The sequence below is a fragment of the Scyliorhinus torazame genome, chromosome 3 (assembly GCF_047496885.1).
Source record: "Scyliorhinus torazame isolate Kashiwa2021f chromosome 3, sScyTor2.1, whole genome shotgun sequence".
In the NCBI taxonomy this organism is placed as follows: domain Eukaryota; kingdom Metazoa; phylum Chordata; class Chondrichthyes; order Carcharhiniformes; family Scyliorhinidae; genus Scyliorhinus; species Scyliorhinus torazame.
The window spans coordinates 373,973,966-373,999,303 of record NC_092709.1 but is presented as its reverse complement, the minus strand read 5'-3'; the positions used below and the strand labels follow the sequence as shown (position 1 = coordinate 373,999,303).

At 54.2% G+C, this 25,338-nt stretch overlaps 1 protein-coding gene across 1 annotated transcript in view; it reads right to left on the bottom strand.

The window, feature by feature from the left end:
* The window catches only part of LOC140409372 (rhotekin-like), a 297,698-nt gene that overhangs the window by 256,556 nt on the left and 15,804 nt on the right, over positions 1 to 25,338 (bottom strand). The window contains exon 3 of the mRNA XM_072497817.1: positions 4,345 to 4,406. Coding sequence (XP_072353918.1) covers positions 4,345 to 4,406 — 62 coding nt within the window. The remainder of the gene's footprint in view (positions 1 to 4,344; positions 4,407 to 25,338) is intronic.

Here is a 25,338-nt window from a genome sequence, read left to right as displayed (position 1 = left end):
CCTTCTTCTCTCCAACGAAAACAACCTCAAGTCCATCAGCCTTTCCTCATAAGATTTTCCCTCCATACCAGGCAACATCCTGGTAAATCTCCTCTGCACCCGCTCCAAAGCCTCCACGTCCTTCCTATAATGCGGTGACCAGAACTGTACGCAATACTCCAAATGCGGCCGTACCAGAGTTCTGTACAGCTGCAACATGACCTCCCGACTCCGGAACTCAATCCCTCTACCAATAAAGGCCAACACTCCATAGGTCTTCTTCACAACCCTATCAACCTGGGTGGCAACTTTCAGGGATCTATGTACATGGACACCTAGATCCCTCTGCTCATCCACACTTTCAAGAACTTTACCATTAGCCAAATATTCCGCATTCCTGTTATTCCTTCCAAAGTGAATCACCTCACACTTCTCTACATTAAACTCCATTTGCCACCTCTCAGCCCAGCTCTGCAGCTTATCTATATCCCTCTGTAACCTGCTACATCCTTCCACACTATCGACAACACCACCGACTTTAGTATCGTCTGCAAATTTACTCACCCACCCTTCTGCGCCTTCCTCTAGGTCATTGATAAAAATGACAAACAGCAACGGCCCCAGAACAGATCCTTGTGGTACTCCACTTGTGACTGTACTCCATTCTGAACATTTCCCATCAACCACCACCCTCTGTCTTCTTTCAGCTAGCCAATTTCTGATCCACATCTCTAAATCACCCTCAATCCCCAGCCTCCGTATTTTTTGCAATAGCCTACCGTGGGGAACCTTATCAAATGCTTTGCTGAAATCCATATACACCACATCAACTGCTCTACCCTCGTCTACCTGTTCAGTCACCTTCTCAAAGAACTCAATAAGGTTTGTGAGGCATGACCTACCCTTCACAAAGCCATGCTGACTATCCCTGATCATATTATTCCTATCTAGATGATTATAAATCTTGTCTCTTATAATCCCCTCCAAGACTTTACCCACTACAGACGTGAGGCTCACCGGTCTATAGTTGCCGGGGTTGTCTCTGCTCCCCTTTTTGAACAAAGGGACCACATTTGCTGTCCTCCAGTCCTCTGGCACTATTCCTGTAGCCAATGATGACATAAAAATCAAAGCCAAAGGTCCAGCAATCTCTTCCCTGGCCTCCCAGAGAATCCTAGGATAAATCCCATCAGGTCCCGGGGACTTATCTATTTTCAGCCTGTCCAGAATTGCCAACACCTCTTCCCTACGTACCTCAATGCCATCTATTCTATTAGCCTGGGTCTCAGCATTCTCCTCCACAACATTATCTTTTTCCTGAGTGAATACTGACGAAAAATATTCATTTAGTATCTCGCCTATCTCTTCAGACTCCACACACAATTTCCCATCCCTGTCCTTGACTGGTCCTACTCTTTCCCTCGTCATTCGCTTATTCCTGACATACCTATAGAAAGCTTTTGGGTTTTCCTTGATCCTTCCTGCCAAATACTTCTCATGTCCCCTCCTTGCTCGTCTTAGCTCTCTCTTTAGATCCTTCCTCGCTACCTTGTAACTATCCATCGCCCCAACTGAAACTTCACACCTCATCTTCACATAGGCCTCCTTCTTCCTCTTAACAAGAGATTCCACTTCCTTGGTAAACCACGGTTCCCTCGCTCGACGCCTTCCTCCCTGTCTGACCGGTACATACTTATCAAGAACACGCAGTAGCTGATCCTTGAACAAGCCCCACTTATCCAGTGTGCCCAACACTTGCAGCCTACTTCTCCACCTTATCCCCCCCAAGTCACGTCTCATGGCATCATAATTGCCCTTCCCCCAGCTATAACTCTTGCCCTGCGGTGTATACTTATCCCTTTCCATCATTAACGTAAACGTCACCGAATTGTGGTCACTGTCCCCAAAGTGCTCTCCTACCTCCAAATCCAACACCTGGCCTGGTTCATTACCCAAAACCAAATCCAACGTGGCCTCGCCTCTTGTTGGCCTGTCAACATATTGTGTCAGGAAACCCTCCTGCACACACTGTACAAAAAACGACCCATCTATTGTACTCGAACTATATTTTTTCCAGTCAATATTTGGAAAGTTAAAGTCTCCCATAATAACTACCCTGTTACTTTCGCTCTTATCCAGAATCATCTTCGCCATCCTTTCCTCTACATCCCTAGAACTATTAGGAGGCCTATAAAAAACTCCCAACAGGGTGACCTCTCCTTTCCTGTTTCTAACTTCAGCCCATACTACCTCGGAAGAAGAGTCCCCATCTAGCATCCTCTCCGCCACCGTAATACTGCTCTTGACTAGCAGCGCCACACCTCCCCCTCTTTTGCCTCCTTCTCTGAGCTTACTAAAACACCTAAACCCCGGAACCTGCAACATCCATTCCTGTCCCTGCTCTATCCATGTCTCCGAAATGGCCACAACATCGAAGTCCCAGGTACCAACCCATGCTGCCAGTTCCCCTACCTTGTTTCGTATACTCCTGGCATTGAAGTAGACACACTTCAAACCACCTACCTGAACACTGGCCCCCTCCTGCGACGTCAAATCTGTGCTCCTGACCTCTATACTCTCATTCTCCCTTACCCTAAAACTACAATCCAGGTTCCCATGCCCCTGCTGCATTAGTTTAAACCCCCCCAAAGAGCACTAACAAATCTCCCCCCCAGGATATTTGTGCCCCTTAGGTTCAGATGTAGACCATCCTGTCTGTAGAGGTCCCACCTTCCCCAGAAAGAGCCCCAGTTATCCAGAAATCTGAATCCCTCCCGCCTGCACCATCCCTGTAGCCACGTGTTTAAATGCTCTCTCTCCCTATTCCTCATCTCACTATCACGTGGCACGGGCAACAACCCAGAGATAACAACTCTGTTTGTTCTAGTTCTGAGCTTCCATCCTAGCTCCCTGAATGCCTGCCTGACATCCTTGTCCCCTTTCCTACCTATGTCGTTAGTGCCAATGTGGACCACGACTTGGGGCTGCTCTCCCTCCCCCCTAAGGACCTGGAAAACATGATCCGAGACATCACGTACCCTTGCACCTGGGAGGCAACATACCAAACGTGAGTCTCTCACGCTCCCACAAAATCTCCTATCTGTGCCCCTGACTATAGAGTCCCCAATTACTAATGCTCTGCTCCTCTCCCCCCTTCCCTTCTGAGCAACAGGGACAGACTCCGTGCCAGAGGCCCGTACCCCATGGCTTACCTCTGGTAAGTCCCCCCCCCCACAAGTATCCAAAGCGGTATACTTGTTTCTCAGGGGAACGACCGCAGGGGATCCCTGCACTGACTGCTTTTTCCCAGTCCCTCTTACAGTTACCCACCTATCTCCAATCTTTGGTGTAACTAATTCCCTGAAGCTGCTATCTATGACCCCTTCTGCCTCCCGAATGATCCGAAGTTCTTCCAACTCCAGCTCCAGTTCCCTAACTCGGTCTTGGAGGAGCTGGAGATGGCAGCACTTCCTGCAGGTAAAATCAGCAGGGACACTAACTGCATCCCTCACCTCAAACATCCTGCAGGAGGAACATTGCACTCCCTTCCCTGCCATTCCTCTTACTTTCTACCAAGATCTGGCTAACAACTAAATTAAATTTTTATAAAAAATAATAATAATATAATAAAATATGGTACTTACCTCAGACCAATGGGTTTTATTATTAGGTTAGAGGAGGAGGGCGGGTGGGAGACACTACACGTGTAGTGTCTCGGGTTTCCTCTCCACCAGAATTTATTGGTGAGGGTCTTCCCAGACGTCCGCGGGTCGACTTCCTGATCCCGCCTAAAAAACTAATTTATAAAAAAGAAAAATTCTCAGCTCCTGCTGAAATTGACTAACCAGCCAGCTCCACTCCCGCCGAAATCGACTGGCCTGCCCCTGCAAAGACAAGTGCTTTTAAAGGTTGACTTACCTCCCAGCAGCCACTTCCGCAATGCTCCCGCTGAAACTGACTCACCAGCTGTTCTCCCACTGAAATCGACAATTTCGGCGGGAAATCGACAGGTATGGACAGGGTGGATAGCAACAAGCTTTTTCCAAGAGTGGGGGTGTCAATTACAAGGGCCCATGATTTCAAGGTGAGAGGGGGAAAGTTTAAGGGAGATGTGCGTGGAAAGTTTTTTACGCAGAGGGTGGTGGGTGCCTGGAACGCTTTGCCAGCGGAGGTGGTAGAGGCGGGCACAATAGCATCATTTAAGATGTATCTAGACAGATATATGAACGGGCGCGGAACAGAGGGAAGTAGATCCTTGGAAAATAGGTGACAGGTTTAGATAAAGGATCTGGATCGGCGCAGGCTGGGAGGGCCGAAGGGCCTGTTCCTGTGCTGTAATTTTCTTTGTTCTTTGTTTGTTCTTACCAGATATGGCAACCTTTCCCTTGCACGGTGAGCGATCTTTCAGCAGGCCTGCATCGGAGGATCTGTGGAGAAACCGTCAAACCACTTCAGAGATCGGCAAAACCAGCTTCAAATTAAGTGATACAGTTTTCAAATCATTTATCTTGGGCCATGGGTGATCAACGCCCTTCCCTCCTCCTCCCAGCCCAATGGAGACGGGGCCCCAATCCGATTGGTAGGGTCGAGAATCTCAGGAAATTCGGCCAGTTACAGCAGGAATAGCAAAGTATTGCCAAATTCGGCTGGTGTGTGATTTGGAGGGAGACGTGCTGGTTGGGTGGTAGAGGTTGTGGTTCTGCCAGGCGCTATGAAAGTCACTTTGGACAGTTGTTGTTGTACAATTCTCTGCCTGTACCCCAGCAACAATACAGGGAGGGCGATGCTGTGATCGATGTGATCGAGTAACTTCACAACACCACACTCCGGGAGAGCTGGGGCGGGATTCCCCATCCCACCAGCCCTGCTTTCCCGAGATTCCCCATCCCACCAGCCCTGCTTTCCCGGGATTCCCCATCCCACCAGCCCTGCTTTCCCGGGATTACCCATCCCGCCAGCCCTGCTTTCCCAGGATTCCCCATCCCACCAGCCCTGCTTTCCCGGGATTCCCCATCCCGCCAGCCCTGCTTTCCCGGGATTCCCCATCCCACCAGCCCTGCTTTCCCGGGATTCCCCATCCCGCCAGCCCTGCTTTCCCGGGATTACCCATCCCGCCAGCCCTGCTTTCCCGAGATTCCCCATCCCGCCAGCCCTGCTTTCCCGAGATTCCCCATCCCGCCAGCCCTGCTTTCCCGGGATTCCCCATCCCGCCAGCCCTGCTTTCCCGGGATTCCCCATCCCACCAGCCCTGCTTTCCCGGGATTCCCCATCCCGCCAGCCCTGCTTTCCCGGGATTCCCCATCCCGCCAGCCCTGCTTTCCCGGGATTCCCCATCCCGCCAGCCCTGCTTTCCCGGGATTCCCCATCCCACCAGCCCTGCTTTCCCGGGATTCCCCATCCCGCCAGCCCTGCTTTCCCGGGATTCCCCATCCCAACAGCCCTGCTTTCCCGGGATTCCCCATCCCGCCAGCCCTGCTTTCCCGGGATTCCCCATCCCGCCAGCCCTGCTTTCCCGAGATTCCCCATCCCGTCAGCCCTGCTTTCCCGGGATTCCCCATCCCGCCAGCCCTGCTTTCCCGGGATTCCCCATCCCGCCAGCCCTGCTTTCCCAGGATTCCCCATCCCGCCAGCCCTCCTTTCCCGGGATTCCCCATCCCGCCAGCCCTGCTTTCCCGGGATTCCCCATCCCGCCAGCCCTGCTTTCCCGGGATTCCCCATCCCGCCAGCCCTGCTTTCCCGGGATTCCCCATCCCGCCAGCCCTGCTTTCCCGGGATTCCCCATCCCGCCAGCCCTGCTTTCCCGAGATTCCCCATCCCGTCAGCCCTGCTTTCCCAGGATTCCCCATCCCACCAGCCCTGCTTTCCCAGGATTCCCCATCCCGCCAGCCCTGCTTTCCCGGGATTCCCCATCCCGCCAGCCCTGCTTTCCCGGGATTCCCCATCCCGCCAGCCCTGCTTTCCCGGGATTCCCCATCCCGCCAGCCCTGCTTTCCCGGGATACCCCATCCCGCCAGCCCTGATTTCCCGGGATCCTCCTTCCCGCCAGCCCAGATTTCCCGGGATCCTCCTTCCCGCTAGCCCTGATTTCCCAGCATTCCCCATCCCACCAGCCCTGATTTCCCAAAATCCTCCTTCCCGCCAGACTTGATTTCCTGGGAATCCCCATCCCGCCAATCAAGATTTCCCGGCATTCCCCATCCCGCCAGCCCTGATTTCCCAGGATATTCCTTCCCGCCAGCCCTGATTTCCGGTGCCGCCCTTTTCCCTGCTAGCAGCAGGATCCTTGGAACCGGCAGCTGGCCGATGGGGTTATCCCGGGATAACCTGCGGCCTGTGGGCGTGGCGGGGAAGCGGAGGATCCCGCTGACGGAGATTCCCAGCTGAATCTTGCCTGAAGGTTCGGGAGCTGCTGGATATTCTGCCTCCTCGAGAACCAGGTGATGAACATTAGGGATGTCTCCGTAATACATCTGGACAAATGGAGCAAGTCCATCGGGACAATTGTGGAGAAGTATGATTCCTTTCAATAGCGGGAAGGGCTTTTGTTTCTCAGGCTGTCACCCGCCTGGTTGACTCTGTGCTCTCGCAGAGTGGCAGGGGACAGCTTCCCAGATTCCCAAACAGAATAAGAATCTTTATGCAGTGGTCAGTGATCTGACCGAGCTTTCTGATATCAGGAACGGGATTCTCCCCTACCCGGCGGGGGGTCGGAGAATCCCGCCCCAGGTGTGTAAACACAGGTGAGGTGACCCACCAGGGCCAAATAAAATTGGCCATTTTAAATGAAAGAATTGGGCAATTTAAAATAACCCACAGTCACTCCAGCCCCACGGGAAATCCACCTGGCCGTGGTGCAATTCACTCGAGGTCAGGCAGGCTGCTGGACGTGTCGGGAGCTGCCCTGTCTATCGGCCAGCAAGAGATGATCGATCCGATCAATATGCACTGGCCTACTGTTGGAAGCCCGGATGGGGAGGGAAGGGAAGGAGCGGGAAGGAGCGGGAAGGGAAGGGAAAGGGGAGGGAAGGGAAGGGACGGAGCGGGGCGGGGCGGGAAGAACATAAGAAGTAGGAACAGGAGTTGGCCATCTGGCCCCTCGAACCTGCTCCGCCATTTAATGAGATCATGGCTGATCTTTGTGGACTCAGCTCCACTCTCCGGCCCGAACACCATATCCCCGAATCCCTTTATTCTTTAGAAAGGTATCTATCTTTTTCTTAAAAACGTTTAAAGAAGGAGCCTCAACAGCTTCACTGGGCAAGGAATTCCAGAGATTCACAACCCTTTGGGTGAAGAAGTTCCTCCTACACTCCGTCCAAAATCTACTTCCCCTTATTTTGAGGCTATGCCCCCTAGTTCTGCTTTCCCCGACCAGTGGAAACAACCTGCCCGCATCTATCCTATCTATTCCCTTCTTATTTTATATGTCTCCATAAGATCCCCCCGCATCCTTCTAAACTCCAATGAGTACAGTCCCAGTCTACTCAACCTCTCGTCATAATCTAATCCCCTCAACTCTGGGATCAACCTAGTGAATCTCCTCTGCACTCCCTCCAGTGCCAATATGTCCTTTCTCAGGTAAAGAGACCAAAACTGAACACAATACTCCAGATGTGGCCTCACTAACACCTTATACAATTGCAGCATAACCTCACTAGTCTTAAATTCCATCCCTCTAGCAACGAAAGACAAAACTCGATTAGCCTTCTTAATCACCTGTTGCACCTGCACACCAACGTTTTGCGACTCGTGCACCAGCACACCCAGGTCCCTCTGCACAGCAGCATGTTTTAACATCTTACCGTTTAAATAATAATCCATTCTGCTGTTATTCCTCCCAAAATGGATAGCCTCACACTTGGCAACATTGAATTCCATCTGCCAGACCCGAGCCCATTCGCCTAACCTATCCAAATCCTTCTGCAGACTGCCGGTATCCTCTGCACTTTTTGCTTTACCACAGGGGAGGGAAGGGAAGGGACGGAGCGGGAAGGGGCGGGAAGGGACGGGGAGGGATGGGGCGGGGCAGGAAAGGGCGGGAAGGGACGGAAAATGAAGGGAAAGGGGAGGGAAGGGAAGGGACGAAGCGGGAAGGGGCAGGAAGGGACCGGGGAGGGATGGGAAAGGGGAGGGACGGGGCGGGATGGGGAGGAACGGGGCGGGATAGGGATGGGGAGGACAGGGAAGGGGAGTAACGGGAAGGGGAGGACAGGCCAGTGAGAACCACCTTAGTGAAGATGGTCAGTGTATAGCAGCGACCAAGCCGGCTTTGCGGGTCGTATACACCGATCTTCGGAACCTCGAGTTTAATTTGTGGGTAATTCATGGGTTAATTGTGTTAAATAAATATTGTTGAAGTTGAATTTGTGTTTGTGGTTTGTTGCTTTATTAATAAAGACACCCCGGGAAACCTTTGAGTAACTGAACTGGTGGGAAGTATCTGAGGCTTTACCACACAGGAGAAGCCAGCAAACATGGTTAGTGTCATTTGCTCATTTCCCAACGGCACCATGTCCATCAAGACAAGGGAATACGCAATGAGTGGTCGGACCCTCAGCAGTATTCAGGATCAGACGAATCGGGGTGTGCAGGTTCACAGATCTCTGAAGTCCTGTGTGATTCTGAGGCAGTGACTATAAGAGCGGAGGTTATACTGGAACTGTCCAAAACGCTGGGTCGGCCCCAGCTGGAGCACTGTGTCCAGGTCACCACACTATAGGAAGTGATTGCCCTGGAGACGGTGCAGAGGAGATTCAGCAGGATGGTGCCTGGGCTGGAGCGGTTCAATATCGAGAGAGACTGGATCGGCTGGCAATGTTTTCCCTGGGCAGCATGGCAGCACAGTGGTTAGCACAATTGCTTCACAGCTCCAGGGTCCCAGGTTCGATTCCGACTTGGGTCACTGTCTGTGCGGAGTCTGCACATCGTCCCCGTGTCTGGTTATAGAAGATGGCGCCGGAGCGAGGAGACTCTCTGCGAGCTCACCCCTGTAGCGCACAAAGACTCCGTGAGACGAATAGAGTGAAGTCGATGAGGCTTTATTAAGCGTGTCTGTTCCCCAGCAGCCCGATAGTAAACTGGCCTGCGGGGGAAGGCACCGGCTTCTTATACTTCGCCTTCAGGGCGGAGTATGAGGTCAACGGCCAACCAGGACACGGGATCTGTCAGCCAATGACATTAGAGCTTCCAGTCCCACATGACCCCCAATACATACTACCACATTCACCCCTTGTCAAAAATGAACCCGGCGGGGTGATGCTTCGTATGGTGGTAAGGGTTTACAGGGCTGGTCCTGGGAGGATAGAACAGTTACATGGTAGTACAGTATTGGACAGTATCGTCCTGTTACAACTATTTACAGAGGATATAGGAAAAACAAAATGTTCATTGGACAGTCCATCTTTGTTTTACATCGACGCCACGAGTCGGTCGGGCGGTCTGGTCGTCCGTGTCGATCGCCTCGGCCCCGGCGGTGGTGGTGGTGCTTGTACCAGTGTTGTCGCCTCCAGGAGCCGTACGGTTTCAGCTGTCGGTGCAAAGGGGAGGGGGACTGATCCTCCTGGGAAGGGGGCGGTCGCGGGGTGCGGCGGTGGCAGGAAGGGGGGCGGTTGGGTTGATGGTGTCGGGGGGGGGTGTGCGTGGTGCCGGCGGGCGCCAGATCCCGCAGGGAGACCGTGTCCTTTCGGCCGTCGGGGTACTCCACGTAGGCGTACTGGGGGTTTGCGTGGAGGAGGTGAACCCTTTCGACCAACGGGTCCGCCTTATGTGCCCGCACGTGCTTTCGGAGCAGGATGGGTCCTGGGGCCGCCAGCCAGGTCGGCAGCGACGTTCCAGAGGAGGACCTCCTAGGGAAGACCAGGAGACGCTCGTGAGGCGTTTGATTAGTGCTTGTACATAATAACGACCGGATGGAATGGAGAGCGTCCGGGAGGACCTCCTGCCACCGTGAAACTGGGAGGTCCCTGGACCGTAGGGCCAGTAGGACGGCCTTCCAGACCGTGCCGTTCTCCCTTTCTACTTGCCCGTTCCCCCGGGGGTTGTAGCTGGTCGTCCTGCTTGAGGCTATGCCCTTGCTGAGCAGGAACTGGCGCAGCTCGTCACTCATGAAAGAGGACCCCCTGTCGCTGTGGACGTATGCGGGGTAACCGAACAGTGTGAAGATGCTGTTCAGGGCTTTAATGACTGTGGCCGCGGTCATGTCGGAGCAGGGAATGGCAAAAGGGAAGCGGGAGTATTCGTCCACTACATTAAGGAAATACGCGTTGCGGTCGGTGGAGGGGAGGGGCCCTTTGAAATCGAGACTGAGGCGTTCAAAGGGGCGGGAAGCCTTAATCAGGTTAGCTCCATCTGGCCTGAAAAAATGCGGTTTGCATTCTGCGCAGATGTGGCAGTCCCTTGTGACTGTACGGACCTCCTCTAAAGAGTATGGGAGATTGCGGGACTTGATGAAGTGGTAAAACCGAGTGACCCCCGGGTGGCAGAGGTCCTCGTGGAGGGCTTGGAGGCGGTCAATTTGTGCGTTGGCACATGTGCCGCGGGATAGGGCATCGGACGGCTCGTTCAGCTTTCCGGGCCGGTACAAGATCTCATAGTTGAAGGTGGAGAGCTCGATCCTCCACCTTAAGATCTTGTCATTTTTAATCTTGCCCCGCTGTGCATTATCGAACATGAAGGCTACCGACCGTTGGTCAGTGAGGAGAGTGAATCTCCTGCCGGCCAGGTAATGCCTCCAATGTCGCACAGCTTCCACTATGGCTTGGGCTTCCTTTTCCACTGAGGAGTGGCGGATTTCTGAGGCGTGGAGGGTCCGGGAGAAAAAGGCCACGGGTCTGCCCGCTTGGTTAAGGGTGGCCGCTAGAGCTACGTCGGAGGCGTCGTTCTTGACCTGGAAGGGGAGGGACTCGTCGATGGCGCGCATCGTGGCCTTTGCGATGTCCGCTTTGATGCGGCTGAAGGCCTGGCAAGCTTCTGTCGACAGCGGGAAAGTCGTGGTCTGTATTAGGGGGCGGGCCTTGTCTGCGTACTGGGGGACCCACTGGGCGTAGTACGAAAAGAACCCCAGGCAGCGTTTCAGGGCTTTTGGGCAGTGCGGGAGGGGAAATTCCATGAGTGCGCGCATACGTTCGGGGTCGGGGCCTATTATCCCATTGCGCACTATGTAGCCCAGAATGGCTAGCCGATCGGTGCTAAAAACGCACTTGTCCTCGTTGTACGTGAGGTTCAAGGCTTTGGCGGTCTGGAGGAATTTTTGGAGGTTGGCGTCGTGGTCCTGCTGATCGTGGCCGCAGATGGTTACATTGTCGAGATACGGGAACGTGGCCCGTAACCCATGTTGATCAACCATTCGGTCCATCTCCCGTTGGAAGACCGAGACCCCGTTTGTGACGCCAAAAGGGACCCGTAGGAAATGGTATAATCGCCCGTCTGCCTCGAAGGCTGTGTATTTGCGGTCACTTGGGCGGATGGGGAGCTGATGGTAGGCGGACTTGAGGTCCACGGTGGAGAAGACTTTATACTGGGCAATCCGATTGACCATGTCGGATATGCGGGGGAGAGGGTACGCGTCTAGTTGTGTGTACCTGTTGATGGTCTGGCTATAGTCAATGACCATCCTTTGTTTCTCCCCTGTCTTCACTACTACCACCTGCGCTCTCCAGGGACTATTGCTGGCCTGGATTATGCCCTCCTTTAGTAGCCGCTGGACTTCGGAGCGAATGAAGGTCCGGTCCTGGGCGCTGTACCGTCTGCTCCTAGTGGCGACGGGTTTGCAATCCGGGATGAGGTTCGCAAACAAGGACGGGGGTTGCACCTTGAGGGTGGCGAGGCCGCAGATAGTGAGTGGGGGTATGGGGCCGCCGAATTTAAACGTAAGGCTATGTAGGTTACATTGAAAATCTAAGCCCAGCAAGGTGGGGGCACAGAGTTGGGGAAGGACGTTTAGTTTGTAGTTTTTGAATTCCCTCCCCTGCACCGTTAGGGTAACTATGCAGAATCCCTGGATCTGTACGGAGTGGGATCCTGCAGCTAGGCAAATCTTTTGTGCGCTGGGGTAGGTAGTTAAGGAACAGCGTCTTACCGTGTCGGGATGTATAAAACTTTCCGTGCTCCCGGAGTCGACGAGGCATGGCGTCTCGTGGCCGTTAATTAGGACCGTTGTCGTCGTCGTCTGGAGTGTCCGGGGCCGAGCCTGATCGAGCGTAACCGAAGCGAGCCATGGTTGTAGTAGTGGGGTGGGGTCCGTTGTTGCCGTCCAAGATGGCGTCGGGGATGGACAAAATGGCCGCCCCCATACATCCCACATGGCTGGGGGGTCACAAGATGGCGTCGGGGGTGGACAAAATGGCCGCCCCCATGCGTCGTACAGGTCGGGGGCGGTCCAAGATGGCGGGGCCCTTCCTCCCCTCGTGGTGGTCGGGACCCAAAATGGCGGCGTCTGCGGGTCGCACATGGTGTGCTGGGGGGTCTGGGGAGCGCTAGGACCGCGCGGAGCTCCCTCGACGGGGACAGCGGTGGTCGGGGCCCAGGTCGGCGGCTCCGGCGGGTCGGGCGTGGGGCGCGGGACGGGGGTGAGGGCCCAGGCCGGCGGGTCAGTCGTGGGGCCGCGAGCGCTGGCACCGCGCGGAGCTCCCTCACCGGGGACAGCGGTGGTCGGGGTCAAGGTAGGTGGCGCCGGCGGGTCAGGCGTGGGGCGCGGGACGGGGGTGAGGGTGGCGTTCGGGATGCGAAAAACCCCTTCCTCTCCGTGGAGAGTGTTGGCCGGCACCCAAATCGGGAGCGCCGGCGGCGGGTCATACATGGGCTGCGGGGAGGGGGGTTGGGGAGTGTAGGCGGCGTGCAGGGCTCCCAGTTCTCCCGGGACCGCGGTGGTCGGGACCCAAAATGGCGGCGCCTGGGGGTCGCACATGGCGTGCTGGGGGGTTGGGAGGCATAGACTGCCTGTAGGGCTCCCTGTTCTCCCGGGACGGCGGCGACCACGCGGGATCGGCACACCACCGCATAGTGGCCCTTTTTCCCGCAGCTTTTGCAGATGGCTGCGCGGGCCGGACAGTGTTGTCGGGGGTGCTTCGCCTGGCCGCAGAAATAACAGCGGGCGCCCCCGGTGCGACTCGGCGTTTGGACTGCGCAAGCCTGTGGGGTGTCCGGGGGGGGGGGGTAGGGGGTTTGCCGCGGCGGGTACGTACGGGGCCCAATGGCCTGCCGCGCGGTCGGGGCCGTAGGCGCGGGTATTACGCGCGGCCACGTCTAGGGAGACTGCTAGGGCCCGTGCCTCTGAGAGTCCTAGCGACTCTTTTTCTAGACGTCTTTGGCTGATTTGGGAGGATTGCATACCTGCCACAAAAGCATCGCGCATTAACATGTCCGTGTGTTCGTTTGCATTCACCGACGGGCAGCTGCAGGCTCGTCCCAAAATCAGCAGCGCGGCGTAGAACTCGTCCATCGATTCTCCGGGAGCTTGCCGTCTTGTCGCGAGCTGGTAGCGAGCGTAGATTTGGTTAACTGGGCGAACGTAGAGACTTCTCAGTGCTGCGAACGCCGTCTGGAAATCGCGGGTGTCTTCAATGAGGGTGAAAATCTCCGTGCTCACCCTCGAGTGCAGGACCTGCAGTTTTTGTTCGTCTGTGACCCGGCCAGTGGTCGTTCTGAGGTAGGCCTCGAAGCAAGTCTGCCAGTGTTTGAAGGCTGCTGCTGCATTCACTGCGTGGGGGCTGATCCTCAGGCATTCTGGAATGATCCTGAGCTCCATAGTCCTTTTTAGACACGCTTAATAAATTGTAGCGCACAAAGACTCCGTGAGACGAATAGAGTGAAGTCAATGAGGCTTTATTAAGCGTGTCTGTTCCCCAGCAGCCCGATAGTAAACTGGCCTGCGGGGGAAGACTCCGGCTTCTTATACTCCGCCTTCAGGGCGGAGCTAGAGGTCAACGGCCAACCAGGACCCGGGATCTGTCAGCCAATGACATTAGGGCTTCCAGTCCCACATGACCCCCAATACATACTACCACAGCCCCAACAGATCCACTTGTACTCATTCTAATCTTTGAAAATTTAATTTGAAGACGAACATTATTACTAACCTCTCTCTTTTATCTTTTCTTGCAGGCTTGAACATCCTCCGAGGCCCGTGGAGACCTTTTGACCCGACCTGACCTCCACGACCTGGAAGTGGATCGGGCCCAAACCGGAAGTGAAGCCCCGACCTCGATTTGGAGCCGACCCGAACCTCGGAGCTCCCAACCCGGCCTAACAACCGACGCCAGCCCCCGCATCGCCCGGCCCAGTCCCAGGAGCACCCGACCCGACCCCCGACGACGAGACCAGCCCAATACGACCTGGAGAGGCCCCGCCCAGCGTTCCGGAGGGACCCCCCAGCGACCCGTCCCAGAGACCCCGCCCAGCAGACCGGAGAGGCCCCGCCCAGCAGACCGGAGAGGCCCCGCCCAGCAACCCGGAGAGGCCCCGTCCAGCGACCCAGAGCGGCCCCGTCCAGCGACCCAGAGAGGCCCCGCCCAGCGACCCGACCCGGAGAGGCCCCGCCCAGCGACCCGACCCGGAGAGGCGCCGCCCAGCGACCCGACCCAGAGAGCCCCGCCCAGCGACCCGTTATGGAGAGGCCCCGCCCAGCGACCCGACCCGCAGAGGCCCCGCCCAGCGACCCATCCCAGGGAGACCCCGCCCAGCGACCCGGAGAGGCCCTGCCCAGGCCCGACCCGGAGAGGCCCCGCCCAGACCCGACCCAGAGAGGCCCCGTCCAGCGACCCGACCCGGAGAGGCCCCGCCCAGCGACCCGACCCGGAGAGGCCCCGCCCAGCGACCCGACCCGGAGAGGCCCCGCCCAGCGACCCGACCCGGAGAGGCCCCGCCCAGCGACCCGGAGAGGCCCCGCCCAGCGACCCGGAGAGGCCCCGCCCAGCGACCCGGAGAGGCCCCACCCAGTGACCCAGAGAGGCCCCGCCCAGCGACCCGGAGAGACCCCGCCCAGTGGCCCGACCGACCTGGAGATGGAAGAAAGAAAAATCCACGTGGAGGCCCGACCGGGCCTACTTAAAGACCCAACCCCAGGAGCGCCCAGGGAGGGAACAGGCCACGGGACTCAGCCCAACCTGCCCCAGGAAGCCCCTGCCCAACACCCAGGACCCCCGAAATAGCGGAGTCCCCGCCCGAGGACCCAAACGCGCTGCAAGGTATTCCAACACCCGCAGAACGCCGGGACCCAGCCGGATCGCAAACATGCCGCCCTAGCAACACCCCTACCTCAACCAGCGCCCTCGACCCCGCCAGCCCCCGGGACGCCCCCGGGACCCCGCCAGCCCCCGGGACCCCGCCAGCCCCCGGGACCCGGCCAGCCCCCGGGACCCGGCCAGCCCCCGGGACCCCGCCGGCCCCCGGGACCCCGCCGGCCCCCGGGACCCCGCCGGCCCCCGGGACCCCGCCAGCCCCCGGGACCCGGCCAGCCCCCGGGACCCCGCCAGCCCCCGGGACCCCGCCAGCCCCCGGGACCCCGCCAGCCCCCGGGACCCCGCCAGCGCCCGGGACCCCGCCAGCGCCCGGGACCCCGCCAGCCCCCGGGACCCCGCCAGCCCCCGGGACCCCGCCAGCCCCCGGGACCCCGCCAGCCCCCGGGACCCGGCCAGCGCCCTGGTCCCCGCCAGACGCAACCACCTACCTTCCACAAGGTCAGACTTCTCCCATTGGATCCCAGGATCATCCAGCCGCAGCCGCCGACCGAGGATGCGAGGGAAACGCGGCGGTCTGCAGGTTAGACTGAAGCAACGCGGTTTCAAGACCCCTCTCCCCAGCATACTCCTGGCAAACGTCCAAGCGATCGAAAACAAGCTGGATGAACTTAACGTCAGACTTACCTCTCAGAGGGAAGTAAGAGACCGCTGTGTGCTCTGTTTCACAGAGACATGGCTCACCCCCGCCTCACCGGACTGTGCCATACAACCTGATGGCTTCTCAATTCACCGGGCGGACCGCACGGCATCATCAGGCAATGCGAAGGGTGGAGGGGTTTGCCTCCTCATCAACTCCTCCTGGTGCTTGGATGTGGCGACTCTGGCGACCTACTGCTCCCCAGACCTGGAATACCTGACCGTGAAGTGCAGCCCATATTATCTTCCACGTGAGTTCACTTCAGCCATTATCACAGCGGTCTACATCCCACCCCAGACAGAAGTGAGGAAGGCGCTGGATGAACTATACACAGTAATAAACAACTACGAAACAGAACACCCGGAGGCCTTGTTCATCGTGGCCGGAGACTTCAACAAGGCCAATCTCAAGAGTGTACTGCCCAAGTTCCACCAGCACATCTCCTGTCCCACCAGGGGCAGCATCACTCTTGGCCACTGCTACTCAAAAATCAGGGGCGCCGACCGTTCCATCCCCCGACCGCACTTTGGGAAATCAGACCATAAGACGGTGCTCCTTCTCCCGGCATACAAGCAGAAACTCAAGCGGGAGAATCCAGCTCAGAAGGTTGTGCAGTGCTGGTCCGAGGAGACAGAAGAGCTCTTACGTGACTGCTGAGAGACAGTGGACTGGTCCATATTTAAGAACTCAGCGGCCAACTTAAATGAGTATGCCACCACCGTCACAGACCTCATCAGCAAATGTGTGGACGACTGCGTGCCAAAGAAAGCAGTCCGTGCATTCCCCAACCGGAAACCACGGTTCAATCGAGTGATTGACTCCCTACTGAAGGACAGATCTGAGGCCTTCAAGGCAGACAACCCTGACCTATACAAGAAATCCAGGTACGACCTCCGCAAAGCCATCCGGAAAGCCCAGAGTGAATATCAAACCAAGCTAGAGTCACAGACAGACTCTCGGCGGTGGTGGCAAGGACTAAACAACATAACGGGCTACAAAGCGAAGCTGAACAGTATCTCTGGCAGCAGCGCACCCCTCCCCGATGAACTCAATGCATTCTATGCTCGGTTCGAGCAGGGAACCAACAATCCGCTGTCGAGTGCCCCAGCAGCCCATAATTCACCCATACCCACCATCACAGCTTCCGAAGTCAGATCGGCCTTCCTGAAAGTGAACCCTCGGAAGGCAATGGGCCCGGACGGGATCCCTGGTCGTGCACTCAGAGCCTGCCCGGACCAGCTGGCAGAGGTATTCACGGACATCTTTAACCTGTCCCTACTCCACTCCGAGGTCCCCACCTGCTTCAAGTGACCACCATCATACCGGTACCAAAGAACCAGGCAACGTGCCTCAGTGACTACTGTCCGGTGGCCTTAACATCAATCATTATGAAGTGCTTGGAGGTTTAATATCCATGGGGCAAAGTTTAGAGGAGATGTGTGAGGCAGGTTTTTACACAGAGGGTGGTGAGTGCCTGGAACGCGTGGCCAGGGGAGGCTGTGGAAGCAGATACATTAACGGCGTTCAAAAGGCATCTTGACAAACACATGGATAGGACGGGTATAGAGCGATACGGCACAAGGAAGTGCTGAGGATTTTGGCAACGGTTGGTATCATGACCGGTACAGGCTTGGAGGGCCGAAGGGCCTGTTCCTATGCTGTATTAGACCATAAAACATAGGAGCAGAATTAGGCCACTCGGCCCATCGAGTCTGCTCCGCCATTCAATCATGGCTGATATTTTCTCATCCCCATTCTCCTGCCTTCTCCCCATAACCCTAACCTAATAATAAAACCCATTGGTCTGAGGTAAGTACCATATTTTATTATATTATTATTATTTTTTATAAAAATTTAATTTAGTTGTTAGCCAGATCTTGGTAGAAAGTTAGAGGAATGGCAGGGAAGGGAGTGCAATGTTCCTCCTGCAGGATGTTTGAGGTGAGGGATGCAGTTAGTGTCCCTGCTGATTTTACCTGCAGGAAGTGCTGCCATCTCCAGCTCCTCCAAGACCGAGTTAGGGAACTGGAGCTGGAGTTGGAAGAACTTCGGATCATTCGGGAGGCAGAAGGGGTCATAGATAGCAGCTTCAGGGAATTAGTTACACCAAAGATTGGAGATAGGTGGGTAACTGTAAGAGGGACTGGGAAGAAGCAGTCAGTGCAGGGATCCCCTGCGGTCGTTCCCCTGAGAAACAAGTATACCGCTTTGGATACTTGTGGGGGGGACGACTTACCAGGGGTAAGACATGGGGTACGGGCCTCTGGCACGGAGTCTGTCCCTGTTGCTCAGAAGGGAAGGGGGGAGAGGAGCAGAGCATTAGTAATTGGGGACTCTATAGTCAGGGGCACAGATAGGAGATTTTGTGGGAGCGTGAGAGACTCACGTTTGGTATGTTGCCTTCCAGGTGCAAGGGTACGTGATGTCTCGGATCGTGTTTTCCAGGTCCTTACGGGGGAGGGGGAGCAGCCCCAAGTCGTGGTCCACATTGGCACCAACGACATAGGTAGGAAAGGGGACAAGGGTGTCAGGCAGGCTTTCAGGGAGCTAGGATGGAAGCTCAGAACTAGAACAAACAGAGTTGTTATCTCTGGGTCGTTGCCCGTGCCACGTGATAGTGAGATGAGGAATAGGGAGAGAGAGCATTTAAACACGTGGCTACAGGGATGGTGCAGGCGGGAGGGATTCCGATTTTTGGATAACTGGGGCTCTTTCTGGGGAAGGTGGGACCTCTACAGACAGGATGGTCTACATCTGAACCTGAGGGGCACAAATATCCTGGGGGGGAGATTTGTTAGTGCTCTTTGGGGGGGTTTAAACTAATGCAGCAGGGGCATGGGAACCTGGATTGTAGTTTTAGGGTAAGGGAGAATGAGAGTATCGAGATCAGGAGCACAGATTTGACGTCGCAGGAGGGGGCCAGTGTTCAGGTAGGTGGTTTGAAGAGTGTCTACTTCAATGCCAGGAGTATACGAAACAAGGTAGGGGAACTGGCAGCATGGGTTGGTACCTGGGACTTCGATGTTGTGGCCATTTTGGAGACATGGATAGAGCAGGGACAGGAATGGATGTTGCAGGTTCCGGGGTTTAAGTGTTTTAGTAAGCTCAGAGAAGGAGGCAAAAGAGGGGGAGGTGTGGCGCTGCTAGTCAAGAGCAGTATTACGGTGGCGGAGAGGATGCTTGATGGGGACTCTTCTTCCGAGGTAGTATTGGCTGAAGTTAGAAACAGGAAAGGAGAGGTCACCCTGTTGGGAGTTTTTTATAGGCCTCCTAATAGTTCTAGGGATGTAGAGGAAAGGATGGCGAAGATGATTCTGGATATGAGCGAAAGTAACAGGGTAGTTATTATGGGAGACTTTAACTTTCCAAATATTGACTGGAAAAGATATAGTTCGAGTACAATAGATGGGTCGTTTTTTGTACAGTGTGTGCAGGAGGGTTTCCTGACACAATATGTTGACAGGCCAACAAGAGGCGAGGCCACGTTGGATTTGGTTTTGGGTAATGAACCAGGCCAGGTGTTGGATTTGGAGGTAGGAGAGCACTTTGGGGACAGTGACCACAATTCGGTGACGTTTACGTTAATGATGGAAAGGGATAAGTATACACCGCAGGGCAAGAGTTATAGCTGGGGGAAGGGCAATTATGATGCCATTAGACGTGACTTGGGGGGGATAAGGTGGAGAAGTAGGCTGCAAGTGTTGGGCACACTGGATAAGTGGGGCTTGTTCAAGGATCAGCTACTGCGTGTTCTTGATAAGTATGTACCGGTCAGACAGGGAGGAAGGCGTCGAGCGAGGGAACCGTGGTTTACCAAGGAAGTGGAATCTCTTGTTAAGAGGAAGAAGGAGGCCTATGTGAAGATGAGGTGTGAAGTTTCAGTTGGGGCGATGGATAGTTACAAGGTAGCGAGGAAGGATCTAAAGAGAGAGCTAAGACGAGCAAGGAGGGGACATGAGAAGTATTTGGCAGGAAGGATCAAGCAAAACCCAAAAGCTTTCTATAGGTATGTCAGGAATAAGCGAATGACTAGGGAAAGAGTAGGACCAGTCAAGGACAGGGATGGGAAATTGTGTGTGGAGTCTGAAGAGATAGGCGAGATACTAAATGAATATTTTTCGTCAGTATTCACCCAGGAAAAAGATAATGTTGTGGAGGAGAATGCTGAGCCCCAGGCTAATAGAATAGATGGCATTGAGGTACGTAGGGAAGAGGTGTTGGCAATTCTGGACAGGCTGAAAATAGATAAGTCCCCGGGACCTGATGGGATTTATCCTAGGATTCTCTGGGAGGCCAGGGAAGAGATTGCTGGACCTTTGGCTTTGATTTTTATGTCATCATTGGCTACAGGAATAGTGCCAGAGGACTGGAGGACAGCAAATGTGGTCCCTTTGTTCAAAAAGGGGAGCAGAGACAACCCCGGCAACTATAGACCGGTGAGCCTCACGTCTGTAGTGGGTAAAGTCTTGGAGGGGATTATAAGAGACAAGATTTATAATCATCTAGATAGGAATAATATGATCAGGGATAGTCAGCATGGCTTTGTGAAGGGTAGGTCATGCCTCACAAACCTTATTGAGTTCTTTGAGAAGGTGACTGAACAGGTAGACGAGGGTAGAGCAGTTGATGTGGTGTGTATGGATTTCAGCAAAGCGTTTGATAAGGTTCCCCACGGTAGGCTATTGCAAAAAATACGGAGGCTGGGGATTGAGGGTGATTTAGAGATGTGGATCAGAAATTGGCTAGCTGAAAGAAGACAGAGGGTGGTGGTTGATGGGAAATGTTCAGAATGGAGTACAGTCACAAGTGGAGTACCACAAGGATCTGTTCTGGGGCCGTTGCTGTTTGTCATTTTTATCAATGACCTAGAGGAAGGCGCAGAAGGGTGGGTGAGTAAATTTGCAGACGATACTAAAGTCGGTGGTGTTGTCGATAGTGTGGAAGGATGTAGCAGGTTACAGAGGGATATAGATAAGCTGCAGAGCTGGGCTGAGAGGTGGCAAATGGAGTTTAATGTAGAGAAGTGTGAGGTTCACTTTGGAAGGAATAACAGGAATGCGGAATATTTGGCTAATGGTAAAGTTCTTGAAAGTGTGGATGAGCAGAGGGATCTAGGTGTCCATGTACATAGATCCCTGAAAGTTGCCACCCAGGTTGATAGGGTTGTGAAGAAGGCCTATAGAGTGTTGGCCTTTATTGGTAGAGAGATTGAGTTCCGGAGTCGGGAGGTCATGTTGCAGCTGTACAGAACTCTGGTACGGCCGCATTTGGAGTATTGCGTACAGTTCTGGTCACCGCATTATAGGAAGGACATGGAGGCTTTGGAGCGGGTGTTGAGGAGATTTACCAGGATGTTGCCTGGTATGGAGGGAAAATCTTATGAGGAAAGGCTGATGGACTTGAGGTTGTTTTCGTTGGAGAGAAGAAGGTTAAGAGGAGACTTAATAGAGGCATACAAAATGATCAGGGGTTGGATAGGGTGGACAGTGAGAGCCTTCTCCCGCGGATGGATATGGCTGGCACGAGGGGACATAGCCTTAAACTGAGGGGTAATAGATATAGGACAGAGGTCAGAGGTAGGTTCTTTACGCAAAGAGTAGTGAGGCCGTGGAATGCCCTACCTGCTACAGTAGTGAACTCGCCAACATTGAGGGCATTTAAAAGTTTATTGGATAAACATATGGATGATAATGGCATAGTGTAGGTTAGATGGCTTTTGTTTCGGTGCAACATCGTGGGCCGAAGGGCCTGTACTGCGCTGTATTGTTCTATGTTCTATGTTCTATGTAACCCCTGATCCCCTTATTGATCAAGAACCTATCGATCTCTATCTGAAAGACACTCAGTGATTTGGCCTCCACAGCCTTAACGACATAGGCAGGAAGGGGGATGAGGACCTGCAGAAGGAATTCAGGGAGTTAGGCAGTAAGATAAAAAGCAGGACCTCTCGGGTTGTAATCTCAGGATTACTCCCTGTGCCACGTGGCAGTGAGGCTAGAAATAGGAAGATAGAGCAGCTAAACACGTGGCTAAACAGCTGGTGTAGGAGGGAGGGTTTCAGGTTTCTGGACCATTAGGATTTCTTCCAGGGCAGGTGTGACCTGTACAAGGAGGACGGGCTGCATCTAAACTGGAGGGGCACCAATATCCGGGAGGTTTGCTAGGTTCACTCGGGAGGATTTAAACTAGTATGGTGCAAAAAGGTGAGAAGTGTGAGAAGGGAGGTGGCCATTGCCGGAGTGAGGGTGTTGTCCCTTAATGCGCGCAGGATACGCAACAAGAAATTGGCTGGTACGATGTTGTTGGCATCACAGAGACTTGGCTGCAAGGGGATCAGGGCTGGGATCTACCCGTACCAGCCTCCCCGAACAGGCACCGGAATGTGGCGACTAGGGGCTTTTCACAGTAACTTCATTTGAAGCCTACTTGTGACAATAAGCGATTTTCATTTTTCATCTAAATATCCAAGGATATGTGTCCTATCGAAAGGAAAGGCAGATGGGCAAAGGGGGCGGGGTTGCATTGTGAGTAAGGAATGAAGTTAAATCGATAGCAAGGAGCGATATAGGATCAGAAGGCACAGAATCTCTGTGGGTAGAGTTAAGGAATCGCAAAAGTAAAAAGACCCTGATGGGAGTTATGTACAGGCCCCCTAGCAGTAGTCCGGATGTGGGGCAGCAAATAAATCAGGAGATAGAAAAGGCTGTAAAAAAGGCAATATTCCAATAATCATGGGGGACTTCAATATGCAGGTGGACTGGGAAAATCAGGTTGGTCGTGGATCCCAAGAAAAGGAATTTGTGGAATGTCTAAGAGATGTTTTTTTGGAGCAGCTTGTGACAGAGCCTACTGGGGAACAGGCAATTCTGGATTTGGTGATGTGTAATGAGGCAGACTTGATTAGGGAACTTAAGGTGAAGGATCCCTTAGGGAGCAGTGACCACAATATGATAGAATTCACCCTGCAGTTTGAGAGGATTGGATTGGATTGGATTTGTTTATTGTCACATGTACCGAGGTACAGTGAAAAGTATTTTTCTGCGAGCAGCTCAACAGATCATTAAATACATGAAAAGAAAAGGGAATAAAAGAAAATACATAATAGGGCAACACAACATAAACAATGTAACTACATAAGCACCGGCATCGGGTGAAGCATACAGGGTGTAGTGTTAATGAGGTCAGTCTGTAAGAGGGTCATTTAGGAGTCTGGTGACAGTGGGGAAGAAGCTGTTTTTGAGTCTGTTCGTGCGTGTTCTCAGACTTACTCAGACTGTATCTCCTGCCCGATGGAAGAAGCAGGAAGAGTGAGTAAGCCGGGTGGGAGGGATCTTTGATTATACTGCCCGCTTTCCCCAGGCAGCGGGAGGTGTAGATGGAGTCAATGGATGGGAGGCAGGTTCGTGTGATGGACTGGGCGGTGTTCACGACTCTCTGAAGTTTCTTGCAGTCCTGGGCCGAGCAGTTGCCATACCAGGCTGTGATGCAGCCCGATAGGATGCTTTCTATGGTGCATCTGTAAAAGTTGGTAAGGGTTAATGTGGACATGCCGAATTTCCTTAGTTTCCTGAGGAAGTATAGGCGCTGTTGTGCTTTCTTGGTGGTAGCGTCGACCTGGGTGGACCAGGACAGATTTTTGGAGATGTGCACCCCTAGGAATTTGAAACTGCTAACCATCTCCACCTCGGCCCCGTTGATGCTGACAGGGGTGTGTACAGTACTTTCCTTCCTGAAGTCAATGACCAGCTCTTTAGTTTTGCTGGCATTAGGAAGAGATTGTTGTCGCTACACCACTCCACTACGTTCTCTATCTCCCTCCTGTATTCGGACTCATCGTTATTCGAGATCCGGCCCACTATGGTCGTATCATCAGCAAACTTGTTGATGGAGTTGGAACCAAGTTTTGCCACGCAGTCATGTGTGTACAGGGAGTAGAGTAGGGGGCTAAGTACGCAGCCTTGCGGGGCGCCGGTGTTGAGGTCTATTGTGGAGGACGTGTTGTTGTTCATTCTTACTGATTGTGGTCTGTTGGTCAGAAAATCGAGGATCCAGTTGCAGAGTGAGGAGCCAAGTCCTAGGTTTTGGAGCTTTGATATGAGCTTGGCTGGGATTATGGTGGTGAAGGCGGACCTGTAGTCAATAAATAGGAGTCTGATGTAGGAGTCCTTGTTTTCGAGATGCTCTAGGGATGAGTGTAGGGCCAGGGAAATGGTGTCTGATGTGGACCGGTTGCAGCGGTATGCGAATTGCAGTGGATCAAGGCGTTCTGGGAGTATGGAGGTGATGCGCTTCATGATCAACCTCTCGAAGCACTTTGTTACGACTGAAGTCAGGACCACCAGACGGTAGTCATTGAGGCACGTTGCCTGGTTCTTCTTTGGTACCGGTATGATGGTGGTCTTCTTGAAGCAGGTGGGGACCTCGGAGTGGAGTAGGGACAGGTTAAAGATGTCCGTGAATACCTCTGCCAGCTGGTCCGGGCAGGCTCTGAGTGCACGACCAGGGATCCCGTCCGGGCCCGTCGCCTTCCGAGGGTTCACTTTCAGGAAGGCCAATCTGACTTCGGAAGCTGTGATGGTGGGTATGGGTGAATTATGGGCTGCTGGGGCACTCGACAGCGGATTGTTGGTTCCCTGCTCGAACCGAGCATAGAATGCATTGAGTTCATCGGGGAGGGGTGCGCTGCTGCCAGAGATACTGTTCGGCTTCGCTTTGTAGCCCGTTATGTTGTTTAGTCCTTACCACAACCGCCGAGAGTCTGTCTGTGACGCTAGCTTGGTTTGATATTCACTCTGGGCTTTCCGGATGGCTTTGCGGAGGGAGAAGCTGCAATCAATATTTCAATTAAATAAGGGTAACTACAAAGACATGAGGGAGGAGCTGGCCAGAGTTGTGGAGGCCAATTCACTGAGTGTCTTTAAGACGGAGATAGATAGGTTCCTGATTAATAAGGGGGTCAGGGGTTATGGGGAGAAGGCAGGAGAATGGGGATGAGAAAATATCAGCCATGATTGGATGGCGGAGCAGACTCGATGGGCCGAGTGGCCTAATTCTGCTCCTATGTCTTATGGTCTTACGGTCTAAGTGTGCGACTGGAACAAGTGTGCGACTGGAACAAGTGTGCGACTGGAACAAGTGTGTGACTGGAACAAGTGTGTGACTGGGACAAGTGTGCGACTGGAACACGTGTGTGACTGGGACAAGCGTGTGACTGGGACAAGCATGCAACTGGAGCAAATGTGCGACTGGAAAAAGTGTGCAACTGGGACAAGTGTGCGACTGGAACAAGCGAGCAACACAGCCAAGTGTGCGACTGGGACAAATGCGCGACTGGAACAAGTGTGTGACTGTAGACAAATGTGCGACTGGAACAAGTGTGAAACTGGACCAAGCCTGCAACACAGACAAGTGTGCGACTGGGACAAGTGTGCGACTGGGACAAGTGTGTGACTGGGACATGCGTGTGACTGGGACAAGCGTGCGACT